Consider the following 20,727-nt stretch of genomic DNA (forward strand, 5'->3'; position numbering starts at 1 on the left):
ACATTATCTGAGACTACTTAAGATATTTCCTGTTTTTAATGAAAAGTTCTGAATCTGTAAATCGGTAGTGTAAGAAAAACAACTGGAGGGAATTAGCTATTACGGGACATTAAGTCTAATTGTGCTTATTTCTTTTTTTTTATAATAGGACGTGAATGTAGGGTTAAACTTTCAATGACCCAGTGCAAGAAAAGGTAATGTGATACAACTTCAGAAGGTAAAACCAACACTTCTGCCGATAATGTTCATTTTAAATCAAGTCCAACTATTTATTGACTTTATTTAGCTTACATTTAAAGAGTTTTCTTTAAAGAGCAAATAAAATCCTTACAACCAAAACCAATATACCAACACGTCATTGTTAAATGTGTCATTCTAAAACCATGAGAATTAATCTGCTGCTATAACAGCCTCCTCCCTTCTGGTTGCAGGCATTCCCACCACATTTTGTAACCTGGGTGCAGGGATTTGATCCCATCCGACCACAAGAACTGGGCAGTCACTGAGCCCAGTTGTATCACCCAGAGGTGTTGGATTGGGGTTTAGGTCAGTGCTCTGCATAGGCTAGTCAAGGAATGGTTAAAAGTGTCAGTATGCTTCAAGTAAATGTCACACAGGGTGTTGTTTGGTCATGTCTAGAGGGAAACGCTGTTTGGTGGGAGCATAACTGTATAAATGCCACCACGCACATTACAAAGATTAGGTCAGCAACTTCAGCCTTTAAGACACAACAGTCGACCCATGTCAGAGACATTTTGGATGTTTTATGACACATACCCTGCCCCATCCTCCCAATCGCCAATCATATGCTTTACAGCAGCCGAGCTGGGAAAACATACCCGCCAATTGCGTAGTTGCGCTGACGTGAGGACACAGTCAAATTCACGACAGTGTTATTGATGTGATTATATACATGCAGTTTTTTTTCGTCCATGTGATCATTGAAACTGATATAACTGAATAACTGGCTGCCGAGTAGACAGGCTAGTCTAAAAGGTCTTTGCCCAAGGGAGGGAGGGGTAGCCGACACGGTGCGCACGAGTGCCCGGTAGCCCGCAGTGAGCATATGATTTGCCTGCAGGGCACCTTAAACTTTGACCGTCTCCTAATACATAACCTATTAAATGTATAATATTCGAGCGATCCACCTAGGTAAGTTAACGGTTAAGTATATTTGGTGACTTATCTTAGCATTTTATTTTTTGTGAATGTGGACACCATCCGCAATCGATTAACTAGTGGACAGTCTGCCCTTGCTCACCCTTCCTGTCTTCTGTCAGTCACACAATTGAACGTTCTGCAAATCTTAATTTTCCCAGGTTCACAATCAGAGGCTCTAACGAGTGCTTTACCTTCAAAACGGTAACCTTTTACTGTACTTCATGTCGATAACTTGTCTGTGCTACCACCTGATTGAGAAAACATACCTTTTAACCTTCTTTATGTTTACTGTCCTTGGTTTCTATCATCTTCTTGCTTGCTGACTGGCCTGAGACTAGATTTTTAAAAACAGCACACAAGTACACAAATGACACCACTGTCCACGTGCATTGACAGTATATTTGTTTTTTAAGAAACAAAAAAATACAAAAAGAAACAAAACAGCAAATTGCCTCCACCTTTACATAATTTGGAGGTGGCACTTCTGGAAAAGCTCTAAGCTTTGTCTGATACTTTTATTCCGCCTGGCTTAAGTGCCTGGCTGCTTTACCCAGAACTGCAGTGTTCTGATTTCTCAAGTCATTCTTTAAACCACAGCTAAACATTTTCTCAGGCTTTTTTAATGACCTGTGGATAGAAGGGGGGGAAACGTCAGAACGGGGAGGAAGAAGATTAGAGCTCACCTCCAGTCTGGTGCGATCTACGTCTCTGGGAAGCTTCACTTTCACTCTATGCGTCACTGCCAGAACTTCATAAGGGTAAATCTGGCACGCAGAAAGAAATAAGTATTGTGGGAGAATTATTAAGGAAAACAATCATAATCCAGTGTCCAAACACAGCGGCCAAGAACATTATTTGTCAAGCATTAACAAATAAGCGAAATCTTACCTTGTATTCTGAGAGGGAGGAAAAAGAGAGAGAAAATGGGGATTAATCTGGTGGAACGAGTTTTTATTTGAATAGCAGAGCCATTATGAAAACTACCATAATAGAGCCTGAAAATAAATTACACCTCGTGGAATCGAGTCTCTTCAGAAATACTGGGTTTCAAAGGCGTCAAAAGCATTATAAACGGTCGCTCCGCGCACTCGAACACGCGGTAATGAGGTTGGCATCCTGTCAAGTCAAGTCTCTGCCTCAGATACAGCCAGGACTGTACACACACTTGTAAACACAGGCCAATAACTCCACAGCTGGAAAAAAAATGACATCACCTCTCTCTGTTGTTACCTTCAGTAACTGATCTGGAGCTGGAGGGGTTCTGCTTGCTTGGTCACAATGTAATCAGGGATTGTAAACTGACCTTAGATCTGTAGTTAAAGGAAATATGACACTAAGTTGTGATGTTACTTTCGGAGTCCCAGGTTCCGGAGGTAAAAGTCCTGTTCGTTTTCTGCATTAAGGTGATAACACTGGGGCACTCTGGACTTCTCTCGGTTAACTCATGAGTAATTCCGTGCCAACTCACTTAGGGCCTGCCAGTTCATGTCCTGGATTTTAATTTTTTTTGGTGGGAAAATTCATGTTGAAACTTCTATTAAATTCATGTGAAAAGAAAATGACTTGTTTGAATTTGATTACTGTAACCACTCTGCAACAACCATTTAAATGAATTCACGTCATGAATTATTCTTAGGGTTTCGCCGATGTTCAGGAACATTTTTTAACTCAATTTAACCAAATTACAGTGACTAAGACTTTCTGTCTATTGTCCAGAGAGCGAACCCTGGGGGAGTGGGGACATGGTGTTGATCAACGATGGCAACGACATAAAGTATAGCCTTGGATAGTCCTCCCCAGACTGTCAAGAGTTATTCTATGGTCAGAGGTATAAAAGGCAGTGCTACAGAAATTATGTTTTTCCCGCAATTTTTGTACAGACAGATGCCATTGAACGCCTTAATTGGTGCGTTCCGGTGCAGTGGCCAGAAGCAACGTTATAAATTAATTTTAAAAAAGAGGCTATTTTCAAGACATTGTTGAGTTGAATGAAAACATCCAATAAAATAACCAATAAAAGGTATATTAGAGAATATAATCCTGATAAACCTCAATAGTATCATTAAAGAGGAAAGTTGGATTTCAGTGGGAAGAATTCTGCCGGAACCAACCAACTGCTAACTTGCGACTTTATTTTTAAGGATCAACAATTACAATGGTTCAACATTGCGGCTCCAACTTTTTTTTCATTACTGATTCATCTGCAGCCTTTTTATGATTATGGTTTAACATTTTTGTCAGAATGTAGTGAAATGTAGTTTACTTCAGTTTGGTCATTTGGACCCAATATAACACCCTCAGACACTGTTCAAGCTTAATGTCAGAACCTTGACATGAGACACTGTTTCACTCTCACCTCTCATGCCTCCCCAGCTCTGGGAGTCTGGGTCCACTTCATCCTCCACCATCTCAGCGGCCTGTAGCAACACACACACACACACACACACACACACAAATATAAACAAAGACCCGTTAGACCATAATTCAGACGTCTTGCTCCATTGCTGGTCTTTATCAGAGCCAGGGTTCATCTGAAAGCCTTTTTAGTCACTGCTTTTCTCACATTCTTTAGGGGTGACCAATAGGAAGTGAGCATGACACATTGTTCTGATGAAGAGCCTACATCGCCTAGTTTGGCGAAACTAAAAAGCGACCATAAAAAGAGGGAGAAAGTGATGTGACACATGGTTTGTTGTTTTTCCACTAATAGACCTAATCCGGCTAATATGGGTTGCTATCATATTATCATAAATGTGAGTTTTCTTTTTACATTTTTCTGTTGAGGTTGGAGCTGCTGTCCGTGAGTCAATAGTCGTTTTTAGACAGGGCACCAAGCCGCCAATTTGCCCGTCCTTTTGGCAGCTCGGTCCGCGGTTTTAGACAGAGGCCGGCAAACTGAGGGTCTGTTTTGGTCTGCCGATTTTCCGCCTTGGAGGGTACACTTATTTCCGCCTCGCCTGCTATCTAAAAACGAGGCGGCAATGTGCCGGCCTCTGTGTGAGGTGGGCGGAGGTGTCAATGATCTGCACTGTAGTGCGACCCACAGTCGGGGAGTTTTAAAACCAAGAAACAGCTGATCACAGCAGTCAGGTCATCACTTCATCTGCGGACATTAAGATGAGCAACTGGACAGCCGCTGAGATCCAGGAGATGCTAGCGTCTCCTTGGTCTCTGTAGCTGTTTGGTTGTGTTAGCTTGTTGTTGTGTCGGCAAGCTAAGAATGGTCACTACTTTCAAATTAAAAGCCCCCCGCTAAGAACCCATTTCTAAACTCCAATGGGGTGCAATGTAAAGCTCTTATTTTGAAGTCAAATTTGTTGTCATTGTTCACAGCCCAACTTCGAGCTTCACATCACGTCACATGTTTACGCCTACCTCGGAGGCAGCTTTTGGAAAAGGAGGAATATTACGCCTCCGTTTTAGAAAGACAGGCCAGCACATTGCCGTCCTTACATTGGAGCAAATGTGCCGCCTTTTCTATCTAAAAAGGGCTTCTGATTGGTTACTTTACTGCCTCGGAAGTACACTTTCGAGTGAAGAAGATTAAATTGTTAACGTGACCGGGGTACGATGGTTCATGACAAAATATCAGCAAACACTATGGGGTCCCGTCACCCTCAGCTGAGCTTTGTGTTTTGTGCTTACTAGCTTTAGCATTATAAAATGCTAACATGCTATCAGATGATGGCGAACACGATAAATGCTGCTTGCAAAATGTCAGAATGATAACGTTGCCATGTTAGCAAACTGGTGTTTGATTACTGTCTGTTTGACTTTAAATTGAAATTGAGCACTTTTAGGTATTCTGCACATAAACAATGTAACTGCACAGAACAATATTGTATTCGACAGGTATAATGCTACATATATCCACATTTTGGAGAGAATAAAGCCTCCCCTTCTTTCTGCAAAACACACTTAATCCACCATGTCAAACACACTAACCGGCAATGTCAACAAGTGAATAATAGTTCAATATATTTTTGCGCCATGAATCGGTCCCGGCTCCTGAGCTTTCATTTCCTTCTCTGTACTGTTTTGTCTGCCTGTCCTCTATCTGTCAACAAACACAGAGCGGGAGAAGCAATATTTCATGTTGTTGGATGATAGACCAAATAACCCCCAACGTCCTCATAATAAACCAGATCCCTTCCTAAGTGAGGACTGAATGGCTGACTGATCCCCCTGTATAATCTAATTCCAAACCTGTTAGAGAAAAGCTTGCATTTTGAAAAGAAGGCATACTGTCAAACGGTCTTGAATGTTACTCTGAGGCCTCCTGTGTTGATAAGCAGAGTGTGTGTGTGTGTGTGCGTGATGAAACTATGGTGTAAACACATGAAGACTGTGGCCTGTCTGATGACTGTACCAAAGTGGGTTATAGAGCTCGGCTGAGAAACACTACTACCTAGCGGCTTAAAATGCAATTACCGTCAGATCTCCCTAACACCTCAGTTAGCTCTCGCCACACCATGGTGACAGTCACACCCCATTTCCCTTGACGAGTCACACTGCAATAAGTTCAATGCTCAAAGTTCTCAGAACGAGAGCCAACGCAAATCGAGCGCACCCCCTGGCATGGCTCGAGCCCTAACCAGGCTTTGGGCCCAGGTTTTATTGTGCCAGACGTGAACTGGACGGGACCCAAAGACTCTGAGGACTGGTTATTATTTCATTTGGGTTATAGTGTCATGTTGGCTTGGTGGAAATATACAAACCCTGGTGCGAGATGAGACAGGCAAGGGTTTAAGTTATGAGGTAGGTAGTTGGATTATAGGAATGCCATAATTTCTTACTACCTGTGTTTATTCTTGTAGTTTTTAGTCATTTGTTCTACCGGTTATGCTCACCAAGTTAATATCTAAGTTCTCGGAATGTTGGTCAGTAAAGAGATCCAACAGGGAAATCAAAGGAAGTTAGGAAACAAACCCCTAGTTCAATCCAACGTAAATGGAAAAGAACACAGAGATGAAAGCTTAAATGCTGAGTCCTTGTGTCAACTTTTGGCCACCATGATCATTTTGTGCATTCAAGGATTGCTTTTCCCAACAAATGACGACTATTAGTGTCAAGTGTGGGTGCACTGGCTTGGTGTGACTTCTAATTCGAGTGCTTTATTTTTTCTAGTCCCGTTCTCACTCACTCAAGTCAGCGCACCCAACAGTGAATAGCATGATGTTATATACTGATGGATGGCGGCGTGGTTTTTAGTCCGCCAGTAAAATCAACAAAGAGGAAGAGGGGGACTATTTAACGCTGTTGGCTTGACCGTAACATCCTCTGCAAAGACTACGGCTGGCCTCATCTTCAAGATCATACCCCGACAAAGAGTGCCAGGCCTTGAAGCCAGTTTTTATTGTAGCCAAACCGTGTAATTATATCGTCACGTGATGCACTGGGACCTTTCTCCCAAAAGCTGTGAAAGACGCGTTTATAATATGGTAATAAAAGCCTCACAACCCCCATGAAATGACTCGTTTTACTGTCAGAATTTGGGCAATTCAGTTTATTATAATTTGGAGCCGGAACCGGAAGTTAGCCGACTTGGTTGACGGAAGTCTCGAGTGCGCATGCTCTGTGGCACCCCAGCTAGACAGCCACCGCCACAATAAAAGTCTGATTCTGTGGGAAACACTGAACTGTCAGCTTGTTCATAAGTTATAATACACAAATCATTTTCCTTTAAGGGCCCAGAAAACACCAAACTGACCTCAAATATTTAGTGGGAACAAAGGCCAACAAACAGCTGATGGCCATCTCACACCTAGGTCCTGCACATGAGTGGAAATACCTTGGAAATACCACTAAATGGTCCCTTTCCTATTTCTGTTTCTTTTAATAAATATAAATGAATGCTCATTCAGGCCTATTAATAATTCTGATAGGCTGATTTGGACTTTCTAGGCTGCGTTACCTTCATTATAAGACACAAATACGTTCCAGGTGGATTTTTCTAGGTAGGGGTGGGGGCAACAATAGCTCTTTTGATAGTAAAGGTTGCTGACCCCTGATTTAACTGAACAGCCAGTCAGAGTTGGTTAGAGGTGTTAATTGCGACTCAGCCTTTTTATGTCACGATCACTGCAGCTCACCTTGTAGATGCCGTTCCGTCCATATCCGGGTAAGGAAGCAGACTTATTGTAGGGGAAATCTGCAGAAATAAATAAATACATATATTTAATCTTATTTTTACGCTTTGGATACTGTTAAGATCCATGTTGTTGTAATCATGTCATTTCACATCAGGTTGATTGTACAAACTGGTTACTCACTAGGCTGGGAGGCGTCAGTGGGCAGACTGCATGTGGATTTGCGAGGATCCAGGTCTTCTGGACCCATGTGTCCGTCTATTTCACTCTTTAAGATCATCCAGCTGGTCCTCTATAGAGGTAGAGAGACGGAGAGAGACAGAGAGACGAAGACAGAAGGAGAGAAGATGCCAAGAAGTGATGGATGATGAAGAAGTATGAGTTAGTGAATTAGTAAATGGATGTACAGTAATTTGCAAAGTTTGAGAAAATGACTTGAAGAGAGGCAGATATGAACATACAAGACACAGACACATACACACAGACCCACCTTGCCATCCTCCCCATCCTGCCAGGATGATCTAGAAGCTGTAAAACAGTCAGATGTTACAGGATGTCACAGTTAACGTGTTGGATCATCTGCCCCTCGACGCCACTGTGCTGCACTATTAACTCTACAGTAACTCAGGCGTGGACCATGACATCATCAGCTGCAGATGGCATCTACAGGGAGCTCTACATGCACTGTGTGACTGCATAGTAAGACAGGACAGATAGCAACCGCTAACATTTATATCCACATCCCACTTACAGGTCTGCACTGACATTTTGGGAGTTCGACCCATTAGCCATGACTTGCAATTTGCTCAGGATTTGGTCCCATGAGGATTGCAAATTACCTGGGTCAAAACTTCCCCTTAATGAATATTTTGATCCATGACACTTTGTTTTGAAAACGGCTGGATTTCCATGGGCTTTCCTCTGAATAAAGAATTACAGTGCCCATAATCCTATGGGGCCATAGGATAATTTCTTTGTTTGGTTTGACCTCCTGTCCTTTAATTCCTCGCTTACATTGGCCCAAAGTCTCCAATGGTACTCAAAATATCTCTAATTCAAATGAGTAGATTACTGCTGTTACTTCTAGAAACTGACAGCATGTATTCATGCTCCCCAGATGATGAATCCTTTTAATTTTGGACACTTCTTTGCCTATTCTTTAACATAACCCTCAGGGCAATTTATTTCATTATTTTATTCAGTAATCTGTTTGTTCCTGTGGTACAATAACCATGGGGCCTCTGGTGACTATAATAGACCTTTTAGTCTAGTTATTATGGAACACAGTAGGTCTAATGCCATTAATAAATTGTCCTATAGAATTAATAAATCCCCAAATTATTTATTCAAGCTCCCAAATCCCTCAGTTTGTTCTCTGTTAGGGATATCACCGATACATCCATGCGAAGACAAAACACTATAATTTATAGTCTCATTCCGATTTATTCATGTACAATTTGAAATATCTGCAACTAAAAATCAATGGCAACTTACTGTAACAGAAGAAAATTCTTCTAAGCTCAGTTGTTGTTTTCATATTTTCATATGAATATCGTACATTCTTACTTATTTGTTCTTGTCCCCTTTATACAAATGTTTGTACAGTTGTGATGCTAGGCTATGACATATGTTGTTTCTTCAATTCTGTAGCCTGTTACAGTGCAAATCGAACTGAGTTTTCTGACTGTCAGATCAAGGCAACTATTTGAACTCAGACCGAAATCTGCCTGGATTCGATGTAGTTTTATCCAGAAAATTGGAAAGAGTGACACTTTGTTTTTAGCCTGTTTGTATGTTGAGCAAAGGTGTGTCACCTTATCCACTCCTCCAACATACTGCAATGTCAACTGTCATTTAATATTATGATATGTGAATTTGCGTGCATGACTTAATACAAGTTAAGTTATTTGACATTTTGTGTACAAACAACCTTACCATTCCTTGTGGGAAATGCTATGACCACCTAGTGTATTTCATGCTGAAGCATTAGCTCATACACTGGACAGAGGGATTTAGATGACTATAATGGCAAATCTCTTATCACATATTGGATCAATTAACCAATGGGCCAATACTCTCAAAAGTATGTGCAGTCCATTTAAATGTAATGGCACTTTACAGAGCTCCAAGGTTAAGTAGATAAAGATCTTTTTTTTTCCACCTTACTGACAAATAGCACACACCTTATTAGTGTCCTCATGTCTGCTTGGATGCACACAATCAAGATGCTGACAGTCATGTCATAAATCTGTATGCCATATGCAGCTGATTTACTTGTCACATCTAATAAAGACGGATATTTCCTTCTGTGATAGAAGTGATAAAAGCTCCTTGGACTCCTGTGTCATCGTGTTGTCAGTGACATACTGTATAGCTCGAGGGCTACTAAAGAGAAAAAGTGTACACCATCAATAAGACACACAAACAGTGGTGAGGGGAGAGACACAGTGATTGGCACAACAACAATGTCACCATACAAAGTGAATCACGTATGCAACCACACACAAGTGGACACACAGTCACAACATCACCACTGAAACCAACAAATGAGCCGGTGAGATGAGTGCAGACATGCATGAACGGAGTGAGCAAATTAACACCCAAGTGCCCCCAAATTACAACGATCGGTCCCACAAGGAGATGAATAAACAATTTGTTGGATCAGCTATTGAAATTTAGGGCAATGTTTTTGTAGACTTTGTTTCCAAGATAAAAAACAAGAGCAGTATGATTTTCTCCTCCTTCTAGTTAATCTAAATGTTAAATCTACCATTCAATTAGGCATTGCAGAAAATATCAGCCATGCTGCCCTCTATAAGTTGGAACTGTCAATCATGTTAAAGTGTTTAAGACCAACCTAATCGCCAGAATAAATTAGGGCAATGTACCTTTCTGCAAATCACAGATACGTTGAAACTGTACATTTCTTTACATTCCAACGAGGCGTGTCCCTAGGTTACATCTCTAATTTTGTGTTGCTCGTGGCCCAGCTAGGTTAACTCACAAAAACAAATTGGCAAGGGTTATAATATATGTTGTGTTGACTTAAAATAAAAAAAATGTCACCACAGAAACAGCTGAAAAATGTCCCGATGGTAAACGTGATATGACAGGCTTTGTAGAAATGTTAAAATAATACGTACGACATGAACAAGTTTGAACGTATATGTGCTTGTCAGAAATGTAAAATGCCAACAGTTTATTCTGGAAACTGGGCTGTTCAACAACCAGCTTCAGCACAACATAATAATAAGCATCATTTAGTATATCATTATTATAATTAATATGATAACAATGCTTTTAGGCAACTAAAACACTTGATTAAGGTTAGGGAAGGATTATTGTTATGGTTTTAAAGAAGGCAATATTGGGGCTGAACAGTTAAAGTGTATCTATTTAACAATCTTCCAGCACAGCACAGAAGTTCCACAGACACCCTTTAAGGTGAATACTACAAAACTGCATCGTCCACAGTTTGATTCTGTTTCGGGGACCTGTGTCGCAAGTCCTACCCATCCCGGGACCCTTGTTGCTTGTCTGCCACTAAACTGTCCTGTCCAATAAAATAAAACTTTCCTGAAAATAATCATTATTAACCAACAGTGTTGGGTTATGTTACGAGATTACTACCATCAAAAAGTAACTTTTGTAACTTTTTGTAAAAGTAACTGCGCTATCTACAATGAAAAGCAACACATTAGAGTATTTTGGAGTTACCAAAAAATGATGGTAAAACCTCTTTGTGACTTGTTGCGCACATTGTTCATATCGTCCAAATGGCGTGTAGCCAACTGTACATGTACCTTTGAATGCATTGACTCTTCCTTCATTTTGTTGCCTTCTTTACAGCCCACAATTGCTAACTAATAATAGGAATAACAGAAGCAATATAATATTTACAGCTGTTTATTTGCTAACAATCTGACAGCATACTGGGCAGAGGCATGCAGCTTTAACACAGGCTCTTATAGCTCGTATATGATATGTATTTTATTTTATTTTTGTGGCAACAAAAGGAAAGGATCAGACAGCAATTTTTTTCCAGTAATGGATTACTTGAAATGCAGCACCGAGGTGTCACGTCACTCGTTACAACAAAATGTAATCTGAGTACTCTTACAGATTATTTCGTAACAATTTACCACCAACACTGCTGGAACTTGACTGTCGTGTTTCCTTAGCTGTACTGCACGATGAAGTACTTTTTCCTGTATTGGTGCTGACAGTGGAAGTAAACAATGCACTGCAGAATTGTTCAACATGGATGTAATTCCAAAAGGTATTGGATTGATGATGTGTTACTGTATCCCTGATGTATTACTCAAACTGGAGTGTATTACTATGTCTCACTGTTACTTTGAACAGCTGCCTACAGCACTGCGTGTCTTTAGTCAGTGGCCTGATTGATCGTGTAACGTCCACTTTGGCTTTTGGCTAAAATTAGCTTTATTTTGAAGCATATATTTTGCCCAGTGCCGACTAAAGCACTTAAGTTGCACTCAGGGCAGACTCAACAGTCTGCTGTCTTTAATCATTACCTTTGGATTGCAAAATATAATGTTTGGTTTCTCTCAGTCAGTCTCATCATAACATTGCCCCCTGTCAAAATGTTCAACCTTGACAGATTATGCACTTTTGATTTGATTTGATTTGATAACATAAAATAACATAGATGCAGTTGTTTTTTTTTACACCAGCGCTATGCATGTAGATCCATGGAGTCTCTTCGAAAAAAAAAAAGGGAAGGAGATGAGGAGATGACTGACAGGCGACATGCAACACATCGTGCAGAGACCAGACCAGAGAAGGAAGTGTTAACAAGGAAGAAGACTGTACCATGCTGTCTGTAGATGGGGGGTTTTCTATAAAGATTATCTTTGACCATAGTCTCTGAAGATGGGGACAGACGCAGAGGAAAGAAAATGGAAGAAGCCAATATGGGAGGGAGAGAAAGAAAGAGAGAGAATGGAGAAAAGAAGCATGAGTTAGCAGTTATTGAAAGATGAGATATTTTGAAGAAGCCAAAGGAGGGGGGGGGGAGGGCAGTAGAGCTCGATTCAACATATTTTTCTTCTTCTTTTTGTTTTAATGGCACATCAGAAACATCAGCACTTTTAATACAATTCATGCAACATATTCAAATTAAGTCAGTGTCTTTGTCTTTGTTGAATGGGAGGTTATTTGATGCAGAACAGTTCAACGACACTCAAATGATATCGGAAACCACACATGGCATCAAACAGCACCCTCGTATTAGCACCCTTTAGAAATTTTCAAATTGCTCCGGTGTTTCCCACAGATTTAGACTTTAATTGTGACGGGGGCTATCCAGCTTGGGTGCCATAGAGCATGCACACTCAAGACCGGCCGAGTCGGCTAACTTCCAGTTTAGCGCCTAGCTAACTTGGATGGGGATCAAATTTAAACAGGTGGCTCCTCTACATTCTCCAAATTTTATTGGACCGAATTGCCCAAATTCTGACAGTAAAACAAGTCATTTTGTGGGGTTGTGGGGCTTTTACTATCGTTTTACACGTCTTTACACGTCTCAACACGTCTTTCAGAGTGTTAGCTTTTGTGAAAAAGTCCCCAGTGCATGACGATGTAATTACACGGCTTGGCCACGACAAAAACTGGCTTCAAGGCCTAGCGCTCTTTGTAGGGGCTTGATCTCGACGATGAGGCCAGCCATCTTCTTTGCCGAGGACGTTACGGTCAAGCCAACTACGTTAAATAGTCCTCCTCCTCTTCTTCGTTGATTTTACCGTCGGACTAAAAACCACAATGCCACCCACGGAGTATACACCATAATGCTATTCTCTGATGGGTGCGCTGTCTCGACTCTTGAGTGGGTGAAAACTGGACACGCAGCTCCAAAAATAGAAAATGAATATGTGGTAGACCGCCACAAATAAATAAATGTGTGGGAAACACTGGAATCAATAAATTAATAATACAAACATCACAAAAATAGTGACAAAGTTGAAAGGTAACTGATGTCTTGTTGTACTGAGAGAGGAAGTGCCTCTGGAGGATAATGGGGACAGTATGTTTGTACCCCGAGGCTTCTCTAATCCATCTTAGTATCAGTGGACCCAGACAGGCCTCTGAAACGAGATGCTTAGCAACAACTGTCACACATTAAGCCACAGCAGAAACATGACTCACAATAAAACAACACATCTGGGATTTTTTGGGGGGGGGCTTGTTTCAGTGCCTGCCAGCATCTGAAACAATATCCATATAAAAGCAATAAGGATGATGACTATGAAAGCCATTAAGTGGATAATCACTGGCTCTTTTTTCCACTTAACTTGCTTCCAACATGGGAGGTTTTTTTCCCCCCCCTGCTTGACTGACAGTGTAATCGTCAATGGGAACAATATGTTGGATCAAACATATTTCCTTTGTGAGGGGACTGAAAGTACTGAAGAAAATGCCGTTTAATGTCAACTCCTGTCCAAGTATAGTGTAAATGTAATTCTAAGTGATGCAGCTTCATGTAAGGTCATTGCTGCGTCACAGAGAAATCGCTTTGAAATGAGCAAATGGTGGGGTCGCTGGGAATAAAAGAGTCCTGGAGGTATACAGAACACAAACCAAAAGACAAAGGCATAGAAGTGTGAAGTCATTGGGCCTCATGCAAGAACCACTCATTTGAGCAGAGACAATCTTAACCCTAACCATTTTAAAATTACAGTAGTCCATATCTGTCATACAAGTCATGTTCAGAAAGTCTGCCTTTCTCAAAAGTGTAACAAACAACTAGGTCGAATGTCAGTGACTCCCAAAACAACCTGGCTGTTGCAACACCCCAGCCACAGCTGGACGAAACCTGATGGTAAATGTTTAAGGAAAACTGTGGTTATGTCAAGATAGGAAATATTCTTGCATAACTTAACTTTTATATGTATAAGTACATACAACTCTACGTTATGTACATAATTTAGGTTACGTTACCTTATGTGATGTAACTTGACTACACTGGTAAGTGTAAATAACTCACCATTGACTTTTGGGTGCAAATCCTGTGTTTGTTTTACCAAGCTACCCATCTTGTCCCAATGCAGACCATATCACTCTTTATCATCTTTGTTTGACTTCCTCTTTTGCTGCTGTAATACTTACTATGACCACTAGAGAACTTCGCCAAAGAAGAAATGCAAATATGGGTCGTGATCAGCTCCATGCAATCAACCTATTATGATGTTTTTCTGATGCGGTTGGGCTGTAAATTTGTTATGTCCATCTGCTAATTTTCAATGGCAGGGCTTACAGCTCTACAATATGAAGTTATACATTTCACTCTTTACAACCAGCTAGCCATAGATTTGCATTTAGGGTAAAATCCTTGAAACACACATCCATGTACTCATGTTCAAGTGTCATTCATCAAGTTGAAGCTGAAGTTGAAGTTTATTTTCAGTTGACATGGCTTGCTAAAATCAGACGTGGAACACAAAGCAAACCTAACAAAATGGACATGGCTCAGGATGAGATTAAAAAATATGCTTGCGTGAGGGTCCATATCTAACAAGCGACAGATTCATGGGACTTATTTCTGCATGTACCTGAGAAAAAAGCAGTCTAATGAACACCAAACACCAAATACATATCTTGCATTTCCTAAGCTCCATCAGTTGAAGTTTAAACCTGGAAATAGCAATCATGTTGGGTAGGTTAGAGTCCCAACAGACTCAAAATGTTCAACTACAGGAGCTTTTCAGCCTAAACCTTCGTATTTAATAACATATTTCTGACAGAGAGACAAAGGTTCTAATAGTAAATGTTACAGCAGGCATACATTCTTTCTGGAAATCGTATAATACCATTTTACCTTTTGATACCCCTTAATGTCAACTAATGACAGCCTACTCTGCTGGACGTGTAAAGATGAAGGAAACTTTGAGTTGCAACCCAAGGCCTACCTGGTATGTGGAAATGCCGGGGAGCAGCCACGTATGTAGAAGCAGAGGAGGGGGATTTGCCATCAGAATAGGTGGATAAGCTGGGGGTACTCCGACCACTTTCACTACCTCCAGTTTGGGAACAGGGTAGGCAGTGGGCATGAAAGGCAAAAGGGGAAATGGTTGGGAGAAAAATGCAAAAAAGCAGCGTTATGGTAACCATATTGATAAATCTCAAATATTAAGTTATTATTACAATGATGCAGGTGACTTGATAACCCAGCCATTTACTGTATTTTTTTACTACACTAAAACAAAGTCTTTAAACAAATTCACAGATTTTTTGGTAGAGAGCCCTATCGTTCTAGTGACGTGTCGAGTGATGGGACACAAAATTCATCCTATAGGATTTGGAAAGGTACCATTTTCGCTAGATAATGACATGCTATGTTGTCCCTTTGATCAAATGTCCTCCAGATCCCCCTTGGAACTCCAAACACTAAGATGGGCTTGGTGATGTTATCTTGCAAGTGTATCAAAAGCATTCTGCTAACCTGTCACAGGGAAGCATGCCTGGCTTCCTCTACCACCTCATGTGGCTCCTCTCTTTGACAAGCAGCACTACCTTTAAAAGCTAAGTAGTATTGCATGGATTCTTCACAGAAACCCTTCTTTGGCCACATACATCTCCAATTTTATTCATTTTACCCCAAGCGTATGACTTTAGGTGAGGGCTTTAAGTATGTCTGGCCAGTAAAAAGATAGCTCTCCTTATAGCAGAGCTCTCGTTCACAACCACCACTCAATGTAAAGCCTGAACTACTCCGGCCAATCTTTGCAATGTGTAGTCAATGTCACACTCCCTTTTACCCTAACTGGTGAATGAGACCCAATGATACACCTTTCACCTGGATAGAATAGTCCTCCTTTGATAGTGCCAAAGATAGTCTGAAACCCGAAGATGCAGATCTTGGCTGTGCGACACATACAGTATGCAGTTGATGTAAATGGGTGGCATCTGTTCAGTCGGAGATACAATGCCTCAATGAGTGATTGCCATCATGTCCCAATTTTTACCTGTGGTAACTTTTCTGACACCCTCTGCTTAAAACCCGAAGGGAAAGTGTTGATCACCGAATTAGCAGCTTTGATAGCGGCGGCTTTCACTGAATTATGTTGCAGGAATTAAGCATATTTGCAGCTGCTCCTTTGACCATCAGCAACTCAAGACAAGCTCCTCATTAGTTAAAGATGTACCTTCAAGCAAGTAGCCCTGTTCTGCTGGAGATGCAAATCCCTGCCAGGGTGGAACGACATGCCAAGTCAAACCAGACCATTGACACACCTATGGCAGAATAAAGCCTTGCTGGTTTTTGGAAAAGTCTCAACAAATGTTCAGAAACAGCTGTCAGGGAAGAGCAGCTATTGTGCAGCTCTTACTCTACACTGTATTCAACAATTTATTTCCACTTAGTTTTCGAGCTTAAAGCTAAGTTCTAGCAAACATGTTGGCAGTGGTCTGCTCTCGTCGTTTATCCATTCACTCATCATTCATTGTTGCCCAATGTGTGTTATTGCGATTGTCCATTTCTTCTGAGTGAGAGTGTAGTAAACATTTGAATTTTGTTGACTGCATCCATGTGTGTTTAATCTCTATGATCACAACCAGGGTACAGCCCCATTGTGTCACGTCACAGGCAGGCTGGGTGATGGAGTCACTGACACCCCTCAGGCCAAAAGTAATAAACACTCTACATCCAGAGCTTTGAGGAAGAAACAGAGAGAGAGAGAGAGAGAGAGAGAGAGAGAGAGAGAAGATTGGGGGTGTACATGAGCGAGTGTTAGCTGATTGAACACACACTCGTCTCCCTCAGACAACCATCAGCAGCAATCTGGATGCAAGTGGATGAGATCACCGACACACACACACAGCAGTGTTGTTAATGTGTAGTGATCTGCACGCACACCAATCTTGCACGCATGCCCACGAACACACACACACACACACACACACACACACACACACACGAACACATCAGAGTAGTGTTAGTGCAGGCCTGAATGTAGGGCAGATCCTCCACACAAACATCTGGAGCTAAAGTAGGATGTGTCGGAGGATTGGAAAGTTTAGGGAGGAGATGTTAAGGGATTACACATTCATCAAAAGGTGGAGGCCATCCATTAATTAAAAACCAATAACACAGTAACAAGATATAAAAGATGGTTTGAGGGTCATGAAAAAGGAATGGGGAAATAAAACAAAAGCATGCCTCATTCATCCCTGCATGGTTCTTACCTCAACTCGCTCTCAACTTCCACCATTAGACAACACATCCTAGCACCCTGGGCTTTTCTTAAGTCCAACTACAACAGAAACTCATCTGAGGAGACCTAATAGATCATGAAAGCATGAGCCTGTTGCATGAAAACAAATAGCCCTCTTTCACGGCATGTTAGGAACAGCTTGGGCTTGAACAGGGCTAGCAGCACTCTATGTAACATGCCACTGCAACTGGCAACCAGACCCCTAAATTACAGCTCTGGCCTGCCTGGGCTATTTCATTCCTCTGTTCCCCCTGCTCTCTTTCATCTCTCGGATCGGAGAAAGTCTCAGCCTCTCCACCCTGTCATGGAAAAGCCACCAAAACCCTGGACCGCGTGTTCGTGATTTTCTGTGCAAATGTTCAAGTGGAAGCTCATGTCGTTGCCCTCTTTACCTCTTCCTTCTAATCAGCCATGGCTCCAGCAAGCATATGTTAGATGTGTGCCTATTTTAAGGTTTCAGGGCTCATTCCCTCCATGCTAACATGCATATTCTAATGAAACTGTGTATAACAAAATTAAAGGAAAACTACAGATCCTACCACTTATGATTTTTTTGTGTATCTATCATTATTGGTTTACTAGTATTCATCAACAAAATGTATAAGGTCTTGGAACAGCTGGGTAGCTCCTGGAAGGAGGTGGCAAAAAAGAAATCCAACCTCAACAAGTCCTCATTGCACAATAAACCAGATGTGATCCCTGCAAAGGTAGCTCACATTTCAACCAGATAGCTAAACAGTAAACTGCAGATGTTCAAAATAGAGGATTTGGTAACTTTACTGTCATTCTTGGTTTCTTGGTTTGTCGCTTTTCAACAACTTACATGAATGTCTGACCACTAATTCGTAAACCTCAGCACCTTTGTGAGTGAGCACAATGTTAAAGCCAAAAGAACTGACGGTCTTACGTTTTTGTTTTAGTAACAAAACTAAAATCCAAGTTCCTGATTTTAGTCTAAACTGTTTCATCGTGACTCTTGTCACCCTGTCTGCAAACCTCAATTTCTTTTTTTATCAGTCATCAGATCCCTCCACTCTCCTTCAGATTCACATCGAGGACAAAAGCAGGTCAACACCATAGGTTAAAGTCTAACACATTACAATAAACAAGGGATTTATTTGGGAAAAACAATGGGGGTAGATTAAAGGTCAAAGGCAGACATACAATAAGGTCAACAATCTGAACAGACAAGCACAAAAATGAAATCCTCCTTAACTGTCCTCTAAAAGATCACTCAGGTTCTATATCAAGGTAAACCATGCACGACAACAACCACGTCCACAGACACAAGTGAACAGGGCAAGCAGAATGTGAAACAACTGAGTGGTCCTGAGAATGTACCTTGATGCACCCCATGAAACCAGACAACACCACAGTACCGGACAACATCACATAACCTGCTAACCATTCCAGTAGGGGAGGGGAAACACAGAAGAGAAAGACTAGTTGTATTTTTTTACCGTTAGGAGGAGGTAAACTGAGATGCAGGGATGTCCTAGGGTTAGGGTCAGGTAGGGGGTCCAGTTTGAACCCTGAGGGGTGAGGAGAACCAGGGGTTGAGGAGAAAATGAATCAAAGGGAACTGGTTGGACAAGCTTTTCTGCAGGGTTGCAGCGTGCAAGGGGAATGTTTCCAGAACTGATTTGTGATGTTGAATTCAAGGCCATGTGGTATCGTGCATAGCATTAGCAGTTCCATGGCTTTGGTTCAAAGATTAATGAAAATAAATCTCGATGAGTGATCAAACAGTGGTTACAGACTGAAATGCAGTGCACAAAAGGTCAGACATTATGTTTCCTGTTATGACTCATGGGTCTATGGTGAACCAAAAGACCCAGGGTACCAGTTTCCAACACATGGTTAATTGTGTGATGGACCACTGCCCATGCCAAGTGAAGTCAAGTCAATGGTTGTATCACAGCACTCACATTCTTTAGGACCTTTGGTCCCGGTCAAACACAGAATGAACCAGCAACTTGCTACATTTTCATGTTTTCAACCCTAAATCCAAGGGTTGCAAACTTCTGTTCTGCTTGGGGGACACCTTGTAAACCCCGCATATGGGGCACTTTGAATCCCCTTTTCATATTTTAGCTTTTGGGAAATACTTGAAAGGGCCAACAGTTTCTGTTTCTGTTTGACAAGAGTAATGCAAGTTGTCCATTGTCTGTATTAGACCAGGTCTTGGTCTCACGTGCTTTGATACCTCTGAAGTAAGGGATGTAGTTGTGCTGCTGCAGCATGGCCAGGGTGGTGGGGTTTAGATGAAAGGACAAGCCTGCACTGCCCCCTGCTGGTGTGGGTGAGCATTTGCCACCACCACCAACGCCGCCAATGCCTTCAGTACAACCAGAATAGTACATGGGGAGGGAAGATGAGTCCCTTGCACAGGTGGAGGGGTACTTAATGGCACCCATGAGATTTGGAGGCAAAGGAAGGGAACTGGAGTCACGGGCCTGGCTGCTGGGTCTACTGCCAAGGTATATCTCAGGCCCTGAATGACCAATAAGATTACAGGACACATGTTGAGTCAGATGAATTGTGAGGGTATTAAGTTTCTTTTTAATTATGTATTTTTGCAATTGAATGGAAAAACAGGAATAGTAGGTATTAATACTTTTAAATAAATGTATGATCCTTTTACATGTGGTTGACAGCACACAGTCAATCCATAAATATTGATTTTAAATATCTGCAGTAAATCTGAAGAATATCCCACAATCATAATATTTTCTTATTTACAAAATGAAAGAATGAATGAATTCTGTTTTATGAAGCAATCCCTATATCCTCTTCAACGGGTTAAATGGAAGAACTCAAGACACGAGGCAGTTCATGGCCTAAGTTCTAAGATGTACAAACACTGAATTTATTATTCTGAATCAGGGCCTTTATTTGTCAAGTGTCTCAGAGTAGGAAATCAAAAACAAGTGCCAAATAATTCAGAGAGTGATGCACATTTGTACTTTTTTAAGGCCTAGTGTAAAAAAGCTTTTTATCAACACTCTTGACTTGGGTAATATCTGTTCTCAATTGGGTCTATCAGAACCAATTATGTGATCAATGTATCATATTTGCCAAAGGCAAAACTATATAAAAAAAAAAAATTGAGATGTGTTTAAATTGTATTCATGTATTTCCCAAGTTGTTGACCTCACGAAAAATAACTAGTTTTAAGTTGGAAGCAGATTTTGACAGTGGGAGAGAAGATGCTCTCCATGTTGGTGCACCGCACCTTGATTAAA

At 41.2% G+C, this 20,727-nt stretch overlaps 1 protein-coding gene across 15 annotated transcripts in view; it reads right to left on the minus strand.

The window, feature by feature from the left end:
- The window catches only part of ablim2 (actin binding LIM protein family, member 2), a 100,713-nt gene that overhangs the window by 5,340 nt on the left and 74,646 nt on the right, over nt 1-20,727 (minus strand). For 7 of the 15 annotated variants that reach the window (XM_030432091.1, XM_030432093.1, XM_030432092.1 and 4 more), the window contains 9 exons: nt 19,689-19,976; nt 15,179-15,286; nt 12,087-12,140; nt 7,741-7,778; nt 7,434-7,542; nt 7,254-7,312; nt 3,518-3,578; nt 2,050-2,057; nt 1,845-1,925 (listed from right to left, as the gene is read on the minus strand). In XM_030432091.1, coding sequence (XP_030287951.1) covers nt 1,845-1,925; nt 2,050-2,057; nt 3,518-3,578; nt 7,254-7,312; nt 7,434-7,542; nt 7,741-7,778; nt 12,087-12,140; nt 15,179-15,286; nt 19,689-19,976 — 806 coding nt within the window. Of the gene's footprint in view, nt 1-1,844; nt 1,926-2,049; nt 2,058-3,517; nt 3,579-7,253; nt 7,313-7,433; nt 7,543-7,740; nt 7,779-12,086; nt 12,141-15,178; nt 15,287-18,942; nt 19,015-19,688; nt 19,977-20,727 lie in introns of all 15 variants that reach the window. The other 8 variants (XM_030432103.1, XM_030432102.1, XM_030432105.1 and 5 more) reach the window with 5 other exon arrangements.

The sequence above is a fragment of the Sparus aurata genome, chromosome 10 (genome assembly GCF_900880675.1).
Source record: "Sparus aurata chromosome 10, fSpaAur1.1, whole genome shotgun sequence".
In the NCBI taxonomy this organism is placed as follows: Eukaryota; Metazoa; Chordata; class Actinopteri; order Spariformes; family Sparidae; genus Sparus; species Sparus aurata.